The sequence below is a fragment of the Eleginops maclovinus genome, chromosome 16, assembly GCF_036324505.1.
Source record: "Eleginops maclovinus isolate JMC-PN-2008 ecotype Puerto Natales chromosome 16, JC_Emac_rtc_rv5, whole genome shotgun sequence".
Classification (NCBI taxonomy): domain Eukaryota; kingdom Metazoa; phylum Chordata; class Actinopteri; order Perciformes; family Eleginopidae; genus Eleginops; species Eleginops maclovinus.
The window spans coordinates 5,361,037-5,379,856 of record NC_086364.1 but is presented as its reverse complement, the minus strand read 5'-3'; the positions used below and the strand labels follow the sequence as shown (position 1 = coordinate 5,379,856).

The window sequence follows — 18,820 nt, the reverse complement described above, 5'->3', positions numbered from 1 at the left end:
ACTCGCAGAGTTGAAATTTTAGAAACATTTAATTTTATCGTTTAGTTTTTCAGTAAATGGTGCGCTTCTACAAACAGAAAACAACATAATCAATACATTTATACATTACATCTAAATATCAATAATTCATATGCAAGTTTTACCAATTTCACACAAATTTCCATTTCCTTCCAGTACAACCACAGGGAAGGTATTTTAGTTTGTGTAATGGCTTCCTCCTCGTAAGTCTTTGCTGTCGGTTAACCAGTCAGTCAACATATTTGACTTACTGGTGGAATATGAAAACATTTTACACAATAATTATAAAGTAAAGCATACTTACTTAAGTGGTATACTTGAATACCATTTTGTTACTGTGCTACTTTCAGCCATTATATATTTGTATTACTCCCCCACCCCAAAAAAAAACCTGTTGTATTTTTAGAAATGAAACATTCGAAAGGTAATAAATCAGTAGAAATGAGTGATATAGTACGGTTTTGGTGGTAATCGGAGCACTTGGGGTATGGTGATTATGCATGCTTTAAGCATATTTAAGTTGGAATATCTTCTGTATTAGAATGCAGGACTTGAACTTCCCCTGAAGTTTTTGAACACTTTTCTAGCACTATTCTTACTCTCAAGATCAGAGTCTCCCAGCATATGTGAGTACAGAAACAATTGAATAGAACACAATGGTGTTTATTGAGAGGTGAAATTGGGGCTATTTTTAAGTTCACATTAGTAAAGCCAAATGAATGAACAACAGACATGTGGGTGTGATGGACAGGAATGCTGCCAGGTGACATCTGCTGCAGCATTATAATATGTGTTTGTGTTGAGAAATACGAACACTGAAGCCTAACTGATGCTTTAAACAATAGCTGACGGTATTGCTGTCCTTTAATTCAGTATATGTATGATAAGAGTAATGTAAATTACAGAAGTATTGTGATAAAATGCAATTTTTATTTCTTTTTTTAACTATTTATGTGCTTGTTTTTATTTGTCTTTTTTAATGAACTTTTTCCTATTTTTACCACTTTTTTAGCATCGCTTTGGTTGTTCTTGCTTTTTTGCGTTTACGGTCTTTTAAAGGAAAGTTCACTTTTTATTGGTGTTACGTTCCCCAAAACTCTAGGCAGAAAAGGGAAGTGACAAAATATTATATAATCCCGGTGAAAAAAGAGGAAACAGATTTGCAAAACCAAAAAAAGTTGTTTAATAACTCAAAGCAAGATGGGCTCAAGTCCAAATAAGAATTACACACACACACACACACACACACACACACACACACACACACACACACACACACACACACACACACACACACACACACACACACACCAAAGAAACCACAATTGTCACAAGAGGGGAGAGACAACCACACAAACACACCATGGCATGTAACAAAATTGCGTCTTTTAGTTTTTATTCTAATTGAAATCTCTTTCTGGAAGTTGTTTAAATGCTGTTTACCTAATGGAAATGCTATCCCTGCAGCTCAGAGCCATGTAGAGCTGTTGGCATGTCTTTGAACAGGTGACGGGAAGGAGTGGTGAGGTAAGGGAGGTGGAGAGGCAGATGAAGTTATTTATGTCGCAGCAAAACTGCAGAAGTGACTTACAGTCATGGCTCTCTACAGAGTGATCTGTGCGGCGGCTCTGCTCACCCTCCTGACTCAAGGTAAGGGTCCTCACCTGCACCACACACTGACATACACACACTGCTGTCTGTGTGACAGGAGGAATTACATTAAAGAGTAGGAGTAGTTGTTGCTCAGAGGGAAAGGGACTACTGCAAAAGCTTTTCAAAACTGCTGTTAATGTTTGACTGATGTGTGTGTTTTATTTATGATGATTTCATCTCTAAATGATTTGAGTGGGAATCCTGCATTATATTTTTTTGACATTGCCTTAACTGAAAATGTTGCACTTAGAAGGATCAAAAAGCAGAGAGTTAATGTAATTGAATTATAATATGCATTTCATAAAATGTATAAATATAATATAGTAGAGAAAAATAAAACGTGTTTTCTTTCTTAAATTGTTTTTTAATTTGCGGTTAAATAAATTATTTGGAAAAATTATTTCTATAGGGCATACACAAGGAAGTTTACAGTTTGTTAAGTGGAATAAAAAGTATTGTATTTCCCATTAAGATGCTTTAGATTAAAAAGAAATATGTAAAAACTCAAACCTCAAAACATGACTTATTTTCACCTTATAATTATAGCCGATAAAGTGAGAAGAGTGAAATTATGTGTGGTATTAATCACTGTCCGTCAGCTTTATCAAGCCTTCTTTCATTGTCTACAGTATATGTCCCATTGTTTGTGAAGAAGCTGCACACAGCCCCAGGCTTTAAGGGATTTATGAGTCATAGAACATTTTAAACAATGGGTTAAAGATACTCCAATGCTTTTCCAACTTTCAGTTCTGCTTTAAATGTCCAGTGTATTTGATTAATTATTATATATTTAGTGGAATAAAATGTGCATTTATTGCCATTTTTAGATGCAATATACTGTAGATATAATCAAGTGCATATGTGGAACTTGTGTAATATTGATTAACCACTTGAATTGATTTTAACACTTTTCATAAAACAAGAAACATTTGGCATCAATTTCTGAGAAATTAGTGTAAATGTAACAGGACTTTCAGTGGTTAAAAAAGAAAAAGTAATGAAGTACTGCTTTACAAATCTTAAGTAAAAGTACATAGAGCTTATCATCAATATATGCTTGAGGTAACAAAAGTGAAGTAAGGGCTTTGCAGGACAGGCAAGTTCAAGACATTTCTATTGCTGGATAATCATGTTGTGTTTATTAGATTACAATTGTTGCAGCTCGTAAAAGTGGAGCTCATTTGAACTATATACAGCTGGGTAGTTTAATCCATAACTCTGCACCATCATTCACTTACATTTTGTGTTGGTAATCTGAATCTGAAAAGTGTTATAAATGAAGTGGAGTGAAGTCAAGTACAAGCACCTGAAAATGATACTTAGTACTTGATATCTGAGTCTAACAGGATGTTTCTGGTAACCAGGTTATTAGCAGGAATGTGTGCGGGGTGATTGCTTTACCCAATTAGCCTTTTTCTTAAAGGAAAAGTATTACATACTTAATGATACGTACGATATTACGTACGATAAGTCCCTTATTGCAGTGTAATGTGTATCTTTTTTGGTGAAGCATTGATTTACCGGTACATGCATTAAACAGAATTGGGATTTTTTGGGGGGTTTTCTGTGCTGTGTTTAAGGCTTAAAAAATAACAGTCAATCTGTAAAACAGTTGCTAAAACAACTTTTGCCTGTGAATATTTAACACATTACAATAGTCGATGTTTATTTTCTTTTTACTTATTGTGACTTTTTTAAAAGGGAGGAAAGTTTTACTTTAACATTCATAATTACTTATATTACCCCTATATTATATATTACAATAAAACATATAAGTAACACTATAATAATAGAAAATGTTGAATGTAAAACTAATTAATATTCATACGTTTCCATCTGCTGCTTATCCACCACAGTTTGGAGAAAAACTTGAATTAAGAAAGAAGAAGATATACTTTATTAATTACTTATTTTACACACATTACAGACATTGGTTGATATACTTGAGCACACAGAACCAGGGCAGGAAAGGGAGAGTGAAGAGGCAGCCAGTTCAACAGAGCGCAGAGCAGTTGGGGTTTTGGCGCCTTGCTCAAGGGCACCTCAGCAGGGGCCCAGGAGGTGAACTGGCACCTCTCCAGGTACCAGTCCACACTCCGCATTTGGTCCCAGTGACCCTTCAGATCAAAGACCAAGTCCTACATACTGAGCCACTGCCGCCCCTCCACTTACAAATATTAAGACAAAATAGAATTTTAAAATGATTTTGTGTTTTATTATGGGTCATCTTTATTTACCCAGCGGTACTTCTGTTTTTTTTAAGTTCCAGGTGCACCTTTTTTTAAAAGATCAACACAACAATGCATCAATAAGAATACAATTATTTAACAGATGAAAAATATTCAAGTACAAGTAACTCCAAATTGTACTTGCATATAGCACCATATACATGTAGTACATTGGACAACTGCCTAAAATAATGAACACATTAATTCATTGATAAGTGTGACATAATAATACAATATTCTGAAATAAGGGGATCTGAAGAAAAACTACTTTTCTTTTGGCATTTTAACACATTTGTTGTTATGTTTATTTATTCTTATTTTATTTTCTAATTATTTATTTTATTCAAAAATACAGCTTCAATTACAAATCTAATTTACCCTGGGGGATAAATGAAGAAATTCTGATACAACTTTTACATGCATGAACTATCTGAGTGCTGCCCCTCTGGTTCTGAAGCATTTTTGTGATGCTCGTGTCTGTGTGAGAATTAAACTGCCAGTGATTATTAGCGTCTATAAGTGGAACCCTCGTCTGAGCACAACTCGTGTTTATTAGATGTCTTTCTTAAGGGGAAATATGTCCCTTTTGTTCTCTATGAATGTTTGTATGTATGTTTGATTCAACAATGTAGGCAGTAAAACCAGTTTGATGGGTCACCAGACAACACGTTACGCAACATTACCTATTTCCAGTAGGCAGATGAAAAATATGCCACCAACACATCAACTCATAAATAAAACAACTTAAAAACCACAGTGTCTATCAGGACCTTTATTCGTTTTTAGGGTTTTTTTAATCGCTGTGCTATATCTTTTTAAAATCCGGATTCAAAGGCAGCACAGGTGATGTCTAGATGTTTCCAGTGAAGCATGTAATTGTTTCCGGTGTTCAAAATAGAAAACCTGCAGGTGTTCATTATATCACACTGTGATGAATACAGGGTAGGGCTCCTCTCTTATTTCCCAGACAATTAACTTTATTTAATGTTATAAATTAATATAATCATGTATTCATTTATTTAACATAATGTCATATGTACTGTATGTGGGCGTGTGAATGAATCTTTGGAGAACAAAAATGATAATATTAAATATAAAGTTTGTGTGTGTGTGTGTGTGTGTGTGTGTGTGTGTGTGTGTGTGTGTGTGTGTGTGTGTGTGTGTGTGTGTGTTTCCTTTTGACCATTCTTTAGTGAGTAAATATCGTTATAGACACATGAGTCTCTATAAATCCATAACGGTTTTATCAATATGTTTGTTTTTTCTATTTTTCAGAGTCCCATTCACAAACAAATGGTAAGTCAAAGATTTATGCACTTTATATAAAAAAGGCAAAGAGTTGGGTTATTTTTAACAATTAGGTTTATTTTCTTATAAAAACACAACCACTTTCAAAAATTAGACCCCCTGCTAAAGATCTATGTGTGCCAAACCAAATTACACCAAGGAATGAGAATCCCATCAGGGGCCAGCCTCCAGACACAGTTTATTAAATGCTATTATCTAATGCAAACACAAACCAAATGTCAACAAAAAATCTAAAAAGTTGCTTAGTCATCATATCATTTTGTCAAGAGAAATTCTGATAACTTGTTTTCAGTCGAGCCCTGTTTCAAAGCCCTGATCTTGACATATTTGATCCTTTTTTTTCGTCACGCACAGCCGAGCACATGCACATACGACCCTCAAAATTACAAATTAATTTAGCATTCAAACAGAAGTCACATGGAGCATATTTCATACACTTAACACACACAACATCTTTTCTTTGAGGGTAGTTCTTCAGCTACAGTTATGCATGCTGACATATTTTTGAGCACCTAACTTGATATAAAACCCGGATAAAAATATGGCCTTGGCTGTGACACGTGTTCTAGACTATGTTGTGATCATATTTGTTTCTCTAATTTAATCCTCAATGAACAGCTACAGTTAATGATCTGAGTGCACAGGTATTCCAGGAAGAGCACAGTGGATCACTGTGTTGTATTGTGTGTCTCTGTCAGTGTGTGGTAAGCCTGCGCTCAACACCAGGATAGTTGGAGGACAGGCGGCCCCTGAAGGCAGCTGGCCCTGGCAGGCCAGCCTGCATACATCTGGGAACCACTTCTGTGGAGGGTCCCTCATTAACAATGAATGGGTGCTGACTGCAGCTCACTGTTTCCAAAGGTTTGGCCTATATCCTTCAATGAAATGTATTTATGTGACTTAATTGATGAGTAAATATTCTGTTTATTTTCAGGCTCAAATTTGTATTTTGTGCCTCTACTGTGACATTTTTCCATGCTTTAATGTTTAAAAAACTCTTTTTGTCATACTGCCTGCACCTCCTCTCAACCTCTGTCTGAAACCAGAGCCCAGTCTGCTCTGATTGGTTAGCTGGCGGGCTCTGTTGTGATTGGTCAACCGCTTAAAGGTGTCCTGCCACTTCCGAATCAGAATCAGAATACCTTTAACCTCTCATGTACAATATGTTGAAGCACTAGCCAATAGAAGTGTGTGTGTCACATGGTGAAGTGCCTAAACATTACTTGGTCATTTCTGCATTTCTCTTCCAGTTTTAATTCAGACATACTGCACATTTTATGCAGTAATTTGACAGATTGTTATAGGTTTTTGTATATTTGGTCTAATTTTTGGATACATGTTTTTGACTTTATATACTGGTTCTGATCATTTGAATTTACCATAGAATGTATATCTTTTTCATATGGCACTAAGTGTGTTATCATCAGTTTACTATGATATAAGTTTACTGATAGTTTTTAAAAATTCTTTTAACTCTTCAGTTCCTCCACAAACAATCTGTGTGTATCTGGGTCGCCAAAATCAAGAGGGCGCCAACCCTAACGAGGTCTTGAGGATGATTACACGGATCATAAACCACCCCAACTTCACCTCTGCAACAAGCGGCAATGACATCTGTCTCCTAAAACTCTCCTCTCCGGTCACTTTCACCAATTACATATCTCCCGTGTGCCTGGCAGCTCCGGGCAGCACCTTCTTCAGCGGGACAGACAACTGGGTCACCGGCTGGGGCAACACCAGAGATGGTAGTGGGTTAAGAAGGCAACAGTTTTTTTACTGCAAGGTCTCACAACTCTGTGATATTTAAATGCAACAAAATGTGTTTTTCTTTTACCTATTGAGCAATAAGCACTCACAAGGGTGCCCCTCCAACCCCCCCCCCCAAAAAAGTCATTTCAGACTCAAACTATATTTTACGTACCACAAATTTAACAAACGTCACATTTTGTGAAATGTTATTGTGTTATGTAAAAGGTTGTTTTGTTTTGACATTTAAAGTGTTATAACACGATTATAACTTTTTTAATTCATTATACGTTCAAGTATTGTAATAATTCATAATTGCAGAAGTTGTAATTCATTGTTATCTTTTTTAATTGCTGTGCTTTTAAAGAAGCGTGTATTTGTGTCTCTTTAGGTCCTCTTCCATCCCCGCAAAGTCTCATGGAGGTGGAGGTGCCCATCGTGGGGAGCAGGCAGTGTAAGTGTGACTATGGAGTGGATGCTATCACAGACAACATGATCTGCGCCGGGCTCCGAGCCGGAGGGAAGGACTCCTGTCAGGTGAGCATCTTTTACAAACGATTTTTAAAAATCTATCTTTTACCCTAAAGAAATCAGGGTTTCAAGACAAATGTACACCTGAAAACCCTTTCAGAGTTTTGTGGCGACAGTCTACTTTAGTTTTTAGACCTGCCTTGTGTCATTTCAGAATAATCTCCCCTCCCGGAAGTTTAGGTTTAATCAGCAAAATGACCGACCTTCCCCAATCCTTTCTGCTACACCAGCAGCATCTAATACTAAAAGACTGGTGTCTGGATGACACATTTTTGTAGTCTGACCCTGAACTCAGCATCTTAGTGTTTCCCTAAGACGCTGAGACACAGGGGCGCAGCTACCCAGTGTCAGGGGTGTATCCCCCCCCAAAAAATAGTAATAATAAATAAATAAGTCTGCCGGACAACATCATGTATGGGCTTTAAATAAAAAGGGTTTATTTTAAAGTATATCAGCCACTATAGACCTACCATTAAATAATAAACCGTTACAAACATTATCTTTATAACCAATGCAACATAATGCCTTAAAGTGCAAAAGTAAGCCTACACACAAAGATCCTTCAGAACCCTCTCTGTTAACAATAATGTAGCTTTTGTCACGTCACACTTTAAATCATCCACTTATTTAGCTGTTGTCGCATCCCTTGACATGCCATCTCCTTTTCCCTCTTTCTTTTCCTATTTTCAGCCCCCGACAGCTTTTTTGCTTTATCCATCTTTTCCCATGGATGTCAACTCACTACTAGTGCCTGCTCGCTCAGCGCTCACGGCGCCCCTGCTCCCTCTTCTATGTCAAAATTCTATGATGGAATCTGAGATAGGGCGCCCTTCTCTAGCATGTTAGTCCTCTAAAATGTTGTATTTTTTTATTTATCGTTTATTTGTTAGGGAGAGATACAATAAACATTGACAGACTGAAAACAGCTATCCGATGCAAGTATCGTAGTGTTTATAGCGAATGATAGTGAAGTATATCTTGTAGCGATGTTTGTGAAGATGATGAAGAAGTCTCCGGAGACATCAGCTTGTATATAATAAGGTTTATTACAACAGCATAGTATCATACACCAACACGGGCGATACGAGGTTCCCAGAGCCAATTGTGGAAGTCCTCCCGAAATCTCTTTGTGCATGCAATTTATAGGAGAAATGTGGGTGTGACCAAATGCGATGTTCTATAAGAATGTGTACCCAAATAAGGTGAGCTATACGTTCGTGCACCATGTCTTGCGCGTACCCAAATAAGGTGAGATATACGTTGGTCTTTTTCTTACTCATCCCTGGAGGCCTTCTGACATATTCCAGAGGTTTGTTATACAACATCCTGTTGTACCACATCACTCTCTGCACTCTCTATGACCTCAGAGAGTAACTAACTGTATATGAACAGATTTAATACACCACAATAGTTTGCAACACTCGTCCCTAGAAGGGCTTTTATGGAACTAGGAAATTACAACAGTGAGGTAAAATAGAGTTGAACAGCATACAGCAAGAGACAATAATACATACATTAATAACATTACAACTAGACATGGGTACATGTTTGTTGTTGGATTAACCAGGATTTGGTAGCTCTCTTAAAAGTGGTGAAGTTAGCAGCAGGTTTCAAGTGATCAGGTAGCAAGTTCCAGGACTTTGTTCCTTTCACAGAAAAAGCTTTCTGAGCAAAAGATGTTTTGCAGAATGGCACCTTACAGTTGCCACTAGAAGCTGCTATGGTGGATCTGCCGCAGCTCTGTAATCTCTGGATGTCCATTTACACATTTAAACACAAGCTTTACATAATGAAAGTCAATACAATTTGCAAAACTTAAAATCTTGTATTTCCTTAAAATGCGGCAATGATGATACCTTATTTGCTTTTTGTCCAAGATTTTTAAGGCCCGATTGTAAAGACTCTGGATTTAATTACAGACTGGTTGGCCTGGGACCAAGCCGCCAAACCATAGGAACCTTAAGGAAATGCAGAAACTATTTAGAAACACACAACAGCAGAAACATAAAGAAAACACCAACTTTAAAACACCCCCCCCGGTGTGGCGCCCCTATGCATCGCATATAGTGCATACCCACTTTTTGCGCCACTGCTGAGACACTTTCATGATACATATTTTATTCAATCTCTACATATTCACACCGCTTTATGATTTTTTAAGCATTAATGCAAAACACATGATTTCACGTTACCACCGCTAAGCTAGAGGTAGTAAATGTTCGGTCTGATGATGTTTAGTAGTGTCCTTTTCATTTTTGCAACTGTGCTCAGAAATTCCCCAATGGGGTATTTACTGATGTATCTTATGTTGAAGAACAAAAAACTGAAACATTTGAATGCAGGATCAATACCCTTTCATTACTTTGATATTGATGATTACATACTCGAAGAACTGTTACTTGTAGTGGACTATTTTCAGTGTTTGATATTAGTGCTTTCACTGCAGCCAAGAATCTGAAGACTTTCATATTTGACCTACCGCAAAGACTCCCTTTTCTAAATCTGCTTCTCATTAAAGGGGGACTCCGGCGGTCCGCTGGTGACCAAGCAGGGCAGCCGCTGGATCCAGGACGGAGTCGTGAGTTTCGGAAAAGGTTGTGCCTTACCAAAATTTCCAGGAGTCTACACCAGAGTGTCAAAGTATCAGGACTGGATCAACAGCATAATCACCAGCAACCAGCCGGGCTATTTCAAGTTCACGTCCAAAGGGACCGACAGCGACCTCAGCGTGTCCTGCACCGGCCTGCCCCCACTTCCAACCACCGGCCCTACTGCACCCCCACGTGAGTGCCTGTCACCTGTCTGGCATTTGCATACATTTCCACAACAGAAATGGGGTAAAGCCTCGTTTAAAACGTTTGTTTCATTTTGTTGAAAGATTATAGTCAAGGGTTTTTTACAGACGACATTTTGGAAATGTCTTTATCACTCCATTAATCTAAACATACTGTCAGACCTTTAAAAAAAAGTCTTATTTTTCAATGTTTTTAGCATACATCAGACCTTCAGAATATAGATAGGAATTAAACTGTACATTTTATTGTATGCAAGTGCTACTTGACTTCTTGTATGAGTATGAGAAAATACGCATTTTTAGAAAATGGCTTTTAGAGATATGCATTGTAAAATTCTTACATTTTGTACACACTACAGGTGAAAGGGTGAACATTTGTATTAATAGATATCACCCCGAAACGTCCTCAATAAATAACTTGTATTAAGACATTTTTTGTGTATTACAAGTTTTCTAAAATGTTATATATACATTTGCAAAAGATGTATTATGTACTGTTTGCTTTTGAAATGTACACAAATGGAGAAAACTAAATGTGTATTCAGGATGTTTCCTCTTTAAAAAGAAATGTGTATAACCTTGTTCCACTTTACTTTTAGCTGTATAATTCATACTTTGAAAATAAGAGGTTTTTTTTGTATCACTCCCCACGAAAATCCACCTTGAAATGTTTGCTGTATTCGGAAACTTTCTAATATGAAGTTCTGTGTTTTGGGTTTGAACCAGCTTGACTTAACAACAATGTAATGATGTGTCTACAGCACCTGAGTTTAATATCTTAAAATCTTTACGTTGTGATTGTCCAGCAAAGGTCACTCCACAGCCGCTAGAATCTGGAAAAACCACGCCTCAACCTCTACCCACTGGTAGGCATTTCAGGACATTATATACCAAAACCATAGTTTTTCTACATCTAACACAAGCTTATAACAGTTTAACTCATTTACTTATGAGTATTAACATTGTCTGCCACTTCACACTCTACTACTTCTCAGAGAGAAATATATTTTTAGTTAAATAACATGAGGTATTTATGAGATATGTATAATACTAATCTTCTCAGAAGTACTCAAAGTATCCAAACTTTGTGGATATTGAGAAAATTACAACATAACACGCTTAAGTGTTTGTAAGTGATACATTTGCAAATCAGGTATTATGTAATGCTTGCTTTTGGTGAATTTAGGAGAAATGTACACAGATAGAGAAAAGTGTAAATATGAACAACTATTTGTTTTTTTGTTTTTTTCCTTTTTGTTACACGTTCTGTATAACGGTGTTCCACTTTACATTGAAGCTGTATGTTGTTTGCACTTAGATTAATAGGAATTTGTTTTTTATGTATCATTGTATGAAAACCCACTCTGATGTTTCTAGAAAACTTTCTTAGTTTTGGGGTTTAAACGAAGTTTGACCAAACAACAATGTAATGATGTGTCTACAGCACCTGAGTTTAATATCTTAAAATCTTTACGTTGTGATTGTCCAGCAAAGGTCACTCCACAGCCGCCAGAACCTGGAAAAACCACGCCTCAGCCTCTACCCACTGGTAGGCATTTCAGGACATTATATACCAAAACCATAGTTTTTCTACATCTAACACAAATTATAACAGTTTAACTCATTTACTTATGAGTATTAACATTGTCTGCCACTTCACACTCTACTACTTCTCAGAGAGAAATATATTTTTAGTTAAATAACATGAGGTATTTATGAGATATGTATAATACTAATCTTCTCAGAAGTACTCAAAGTATCCAAACTTTGTTGATATTGAGAAAATTACAACATAACACGCTTAAGTGTTTGTAAGTGATACATTTGCAAATCAGGTATTATGTAATGCTTGCTTTTGGTGAATTTAGGAGAAATGTACACAGATAGAGAAAAGTGTAAATATGAACAACTATTTGTTTTTTTGTTTTTTTCCTTTTTGTTACACGTTCTGTATAACGGTGTTCCACTTTACATTGAAGCTGTATGTTGTTTGCACTTAGATTAATAGGAATTTATTTTTTGTATCATTGTATGAAAACCCACTCTGATGTTTCTAGAAAACTTTCTTAGTTTTGGGGTTTAAACGAAGTTTGACCAAACAACAATATAATAATGTGTCTACAGCACCTGAGTTTAATATCTTAAAATCTTTACGTTGTGATTGTCCAGCAAAGGTCACTCCACAGCCGCCAGAACCTGGAAAAACCACGCCTCGGCCTCTACCCACTGGTAGGCATTTCAGGACATTATATACCAAAACCATAGTTTTTCTACATCTAACACAAATTATAACAGTTTAACTCATTTACTTATGAGTATTAACATTGTCTGCCACTTCACACTCTACTACTTCTCAGAGAGAAATATATTTTTAGTTAACTAACATGAGGTATTTATGAGATATGTATAATACTAATCTTCTCAGAAGTACTCAAAGTATCCAAACTTTGTTGATATTGAGAAAATTACAACATAACACGCTTAAGTGTTTGTAAGTGATACATTTGCAAATCAGGTATTATGTAATGCTTGCTTTTGGTGAATTTAGGAGAAATGTACACAGAGAAAAGTGTAAATATGAACAACTATTTGTTTTTTTGTTTTTTTCCTTTTTGTTACACGTTCTGTATAACGGTGTTCCACTTTACATTGAAGCTGTATGTTGTTTGCACTTAGATTAATAGGAATTTATTTTTTATGTATCATTGTATGAAAACCCACTCTGATGTTTCTAGAAAACTTTCTTAGTTTTGGGGTTTAAACGAAGTTTGACCAAACAACAATGTAATGATGTGTCTACAGCACCTGAGTTTAATATCTTAAAATCTTTACGTTGTGATTGTCCAGCAAAGGTCACTCCACAGCCGCCAGAACCTGGAAAAACCACGCCTCAGCCTCTACCCACTGGTAGGCATTTCAGGACATTATATACCAAAACCATAGTTTTTCTACATCTAACACAAATTATAACAGTTTAACTCATTTACTTATGAGTATTAACATTGTCTGCCACTTCACACTCTACTACTTCTCAGAGAGAAATATATTTTTAGTTAAATAACATGAGGTATTTATGAGATATGTATAATACTAATCTTCTCAGAAGTACTCAAAGTATCCAAACTTTGTGGATATTGAGAAAATTACAACATAACACGCTTAAGTATTTGTAAGTGATACATTTGCAAATCAGGTATTATGTAATGCTTGCTTTTGGTGAATTTAGGAGAAATGTACACAGATAGAGAAAAGTGTAAATATGAACAACTATTTGTTTTTTTGTTTTTTTCCTTTTTGTTACACGTTCTGTATAACGGTGTTCCACTTTACATTGAAGCTGTATGTTGTTTGCACTAGATTAATAGGAATTTATTTTGTGTATCATTGTATGAAAACCCACCCCGATTGTCCAGCAAAGGTCACTCCACAGCCGCCAGAACCTGGAAAAACCACGCCTCGGCCTCTACCCACGGGTAGGCGCTTCAGGATATTATATACCAAAACCATAGTTTTCCTACATCTAACACAAATTATAACAGTTTAACTCAAGTACTGTACAAGGAGTCAGTAAAGGATCCATATACTTTTTCTAACCCCAGTCTGTATACATGTTCTTCCTTTCTGTTTCATTAATCATTACATTGCTTCATATTTTAAAAATGTCATTGTCTAAACGTGTTAGTTGGCTATGTGTTTTTATCTGTACACTCTGTCAAAATGTCAAGAGTTTGTCTTCAGTTTTGTTATAACCACCAAATGTGTGTATCTGTCCATGTGTCTGCAGCTAACCTCGGCTAACATACCCTTAAAGCCTAATGTTGTTTTGTCTTTATGAGTTATGAACAAGAACCTCTAATGTTTTGGTCTATTTAACTGTTTTTAAAAAATCCTTCTACAGTTTTATGCCAATATGAACTGCTGACTCATACCTTACCTCATCTTTTACAGGCCACATTTTCAGAATAAAAAAAAACGTATATCTTGAGGAAATTGGGTTGCAGGACACTTGCTTCATTTCAGAGTGAAATAAAAAAAAAAAGAATTGCATGAAAATATGAATCTGTCAAAATGTGCACTACATATCGAATTTAAATGAATATATATCTTCACCTAAGTAGTTCAAGTTCAATGTCCAATAAATAGTACAATACAATAATATAAAATATGCATGCTTATATTGACAAGTTCAAGTAAGACTATGCCACAAAAACATGTGGTGTTTTTTTTGCAAAATTTGTGCTGCTATTTATTGACTATCCTTTTCCCTTTTTATATTTTCAGCTGTATGTCTGTTTTTGTGTGCAACAAGAAGCTAATTGCCAAAAATCTGATTGTGATTGTTTCTACAGCTGTGTTCTGTGGCAAAGCCCCGAAGAATTCACGTATTGTGGGAGGGAGCTCGGTGGCGACGGCCGGCGAGTGGCCATGGATGGCGAGTCTGCAGAAGAACGGGAGTCATGTGTGTGGCGGAACTTTGGTGGCCATGGACGCCGTCTTGAGCAACGCGGACTGCTTCACAAGGTGAGACACCATGGTTCCAAAGTATGTCCAACTTAGTCGTAAGAAGGTCTTCTCAAAGGCTGCATTGTCACTGCTTTGTAACTAAAGTCTAGCCAACAACGACGAGACCAGACTTTATGTAAAAACGGGTATTTTAGGCCAATCAGACGTTTCAAAGTTTCAAGTTCTCTTCAGTCACATGGATGTATAAAGAGAACTGGATACAGTTTCGGAGGCGGGGCCCCGTTCGTTCCTATGAAAGTGGTGCATGAATCCCAAAATGGAGCGACTCCAATCTCCTGCTCTAGGTTCCGTCATGGAGAGGGAAAAAAACTCTGGATTCATCTTTTTTTGCTTATTTAACTACTTTTAGACCCTAATGATTTAAATAAGGACGACAAAAGTGTTCGTTCTAGCTAGTTTAAATAAAAATAAAGTAACTTAAAATAATATCCTGACTGGAACCTAAGTGTAGTACCGCCGTTTGGCCACTACTCAATCACAATCACGGTGCTTTCTGGGGAGGCATGGCCATCTTGGTAGGAAATCTTGTATGGCAAAGGCAGCAGCTGTCAATATCTATGCTGAATAACGGAGTGATAACCAAATGTTGGCTTGCATAATTAATCTACAGATATGTTTATATATACTGCAACAATTCAGGTTTTTAATTAAATTCTCTGTTTCAGGGTTACTGTAGTTCAGCTATTCTTTTCTTTTTTTTGTTGTTGCCTTAAACAGTCAGCAGTTCGCTGCCACCTTATTGTTATATTACAATCAACAACAGTGCTAAGTTAAAATAGTTCCAGGAGAACCTGTATTTCTGTCGGCGAACATTGAAGTTAGTATATTCCCGGTTCTCTGCAAAAATCCAATGTGATTTTTTGGGGGTTATTGCAGAAAGTAAGCTATGTGACAAACAAACATTTGTGATAGTTGCACCTTTTGTTCAGCAGAATAATCTCCACGTTAACACCACTTTTATGATTCTTCAAAAGTTAAAGCTAACGTTAGGCTTTGAACGAACCATACGAGGGTCACATGGCTACACTAAACTAAGCTCATCGCTAAGCTAAAGGTGGTTAATGTTCAGGTTGGTTACATTATCTAGACACTAGTGAGCTACCCACTTTTAAGACAAGCTTAGAAATTCACAAGGAAGATATTGACTGAGGTATTTGATGTCATAAAACAAAACGTTAAAATCTCTCATGCTAACGTCAAGCTTATTCAAGCGTTTTAGGACTAATTTCTGCAGCTCAATATTCTGTTTTATTTCTCACAGTTCCCCCTCAGCGTCTGATTGGACTGTTGTGTTGGGTCGGCTGAAACAGAACGGGTCCAACCCCTTTGAGGTGACAATGAATGTGTCAAACATTACTCTGAGCAAGATGACGGGGTCTAATGTAGCCGTACTGCACCTCGGAACCAAGCCAACCCTGTCTGACTACATCCAGCCCATCTGCATGGACAATGGACAGACCTTTTCCGTGGGCACGTCGTGCTGGGTTGCTGGCTGGAGCTCTGCGCGAGGAGGAGGTGAGATTATCCATTTTTTGGAATTTGCATACTGATATAGGCACTTACAAAGTACTTCCAGGTTTGAGCAATTTAGATGTTTAATTTCCTGTCTTTTTTTTGGTTCTTCCCAACTTCAGAAGAACAAGTCCTGCAGGAGTTTAAGACCTCTGTGGAAAATTGTGTAAACGCGTCGTCGAGTGACAGTATATGTACCGGGTTTTTTACACTGGATCCAGTAAGTTGTTGTTTTTTTTTTTTACTTCTGTGTTGACTAATGTTTTAATTTGTTTAGGCCTCTTTTAAATTGTAATGACAAAGCCGGCTTGCCTTAAGAGATTATTTCGCTTTCATAGGTTGTATCAAGGTGGTTGAGGGTCTTTAAACATTGGACAATTAAAAATGTCTTGACATTGGAAACAGCAGTTGACTTTTAAATAAATGTTGTGCTATAAGCACAAATCAGGAAGTACGTGATCATTCAATAAACAAATTCATAAAGATTTGTTTTTATTTGATTGACTTTTTGGTACCCTACAGTGTCATAGTTTATTTTATATATCACGACAGGAAGAACACAGTTCCAAATTTGCAAAAATAAATAGTAATAAGTTAATGGATGAAATACAAATGTTTCATTGTGTAGTAAAGAATTTATTTCCTTTGATGAAAAGCTTCTAAAGGGTATGATTGAGTGGTATCTTTTTTATAAAAGTGTAGGCTGTTCATTTGGTTTTGATTTGAATAAAGGGGTAATGAAGTAGTTAGGTTAGGTTAGGTTTTTTATTAGATGATAAGCAAGATAATCAGCAGCAAGCAGCTTACAGAGTTAATATTGTTTCATCATCCCTCCTATTTTGTGTGTGTGTTCAGACTGACTCTGGAGGTCCGATGATGTGTAACCAGGACGGCTCCTGGTTCCAGGCAGTGGTGCTCTCAGTGGAAAGCACAGCCAATAAGACACAATCAAAAGCATTAGTGAAGGAATTTGAAAAACTCAGTCGCTTCAAGAGCTTCCTGGCTTCAACCGTGGGATTCTTATCTTCAGGCTCCTCCAGCAACATCACAAACTCCACCGCTGCCCCAACACCGCCCACCAACAGCGGGGGGGGCCCTGCTATCTCCCCCCTCTTCTTCCTCCTCAATCTCCTCATCTTTTCCACCTGTATCCGACTCTTTTTATAGAAAGCTCCTACTTTGTCTGTAAATTGTGATTTACATGATGTGGCGAGCACAAATGAATGTACACCTCGTAGAATAGGGAATGTGAGTACAGTTTAAGCCTTTGGGTTTAAATCAGCTTCAACTACATCTGTCAACTTACTTATACACAAACAAATGTATTAGCTGCCTTGGAGTTTTGGTGGATAACAGAGATGGAAATCTAATGTTTTACATTTGTTAAACTGCATAAGTAAGTAGTAGTCAAGAACTAATACTGAAAAACTATCGGAAAAAAACACCTTTTATGAAGAAATATATGATGAAAATATAAAAACTCGCAGGAAATATGCAAAACTTGTAATACAAAAAAAATGTGTGCATGTACAGAGATCATTTTCTAAAGTAGGTTTTTAGTTAAAAATAAACTTTTAAATGTGAATTACTTTGAAGGAGATTAACCTGCAGCCAGCTTCACTGCTCTATCACAAAATAAACCATGATTCAAATCATTTTATGATCCTCTATGCTAATTCCAGTCTAAAAATGAAGAATAGTTTGAGCTGCACTGAAAATAGTCTGGTATGGTTTATGAAGCTAGATGGACTTCATATGTACGTTTTGTCATACATAAACTGCTACATACTGAGGAATATTTTGTGAGAACTGTATGATTGTTAAACCTCAAAGTGACAATTACCATGGATCCACACATTAGGCACATGGCCTTAACATGTTATTATCTTTTACAAAGATGTCACCTCCAACTTTTTTCAATGTGTTTTCTTTATTTTGTAAACAAACATTGAGAAACACATTAATAATTATCTTTATTGTTGTGGTTTATATCAACATTAAATACATAATGAAAATTTGTGATTGTGATTTTTCATTTGACATTTTTTGTTAATTATTCTAACAAAAAGATTCTGTGCCAACCCGTTTAAACCATCATTTACGGGTTACTGTCAGTCAAAAATATGGATAGATAGTTACCTATGATAAATAAATAAGTAGGGGTTTGATAAAATAGTATTGCTAGAGAGGCAGTGTTATACTCATTTTAGGTTCATATTAGTACTTTGTTCCTCTACTGGGACATGTCTCCATGCTTTAATGTTCCAAAAGATCTTTATTTTTCTCATACTGCCTGTGCTGCAGCTCCTTTTTTCACCCTCTATCTGAAACCAAAGCTCAGTCTGCACTGAGTGGTTAGCTAGCCGACTCTGTTGTGATTGGTCAACCGCTAAGAGATGTCCTGCCCATTAGCCTATCACTACAATGTGTTGGAGCACTAGCCAATAGGAGCACAAGTGTTAGATGGTGATGTCATGATTTTACTCAAGTAAACACAGGAGTACAA

At 36.6% G+C, this 18,820-nt stretch overlaps 1 protein-coding gene across 1 annotated transcript; it reads left to right on the top strand.

Annotated features, from left to right (window-relative positions):
• Window positions 1-1,472: 1,472 nt before the first annotated feature.
• On the top strand, window positions 1,473-18,333 carry zgc:100868 (uncharacterized protein LOC554458 homolog). Its single transcript, XM_063903474.1, is given in 16 exon segments — window positions 1,473-1,668; window positions 5,175-5,195; window positions 5,906-6,068; window positions 6,689-6,706; window positions 6,708-6,955; window positions 7,345-7,490; window positions 10,003-10,267; window positions 11,085-11,144; window positions 11,768-11,827; window positions 12,448-12,507; window positions 13,126-13,185; window positions 13,692-13,751; window positions 14,628-14,799; window positions 16,064-16,317; window positions 16,437-16,534; window positions 17,170-18,333. Coding segments are annotated over 16 exon segments (2,052 nt in total). The 5' UTR covers window positions 1,473-1,613; the 3' UTR covers window positions 17,482-18,333.
• The last annotated feature ends 487 nt before the right edge of the window (window positions 18,334-18,820 follow it).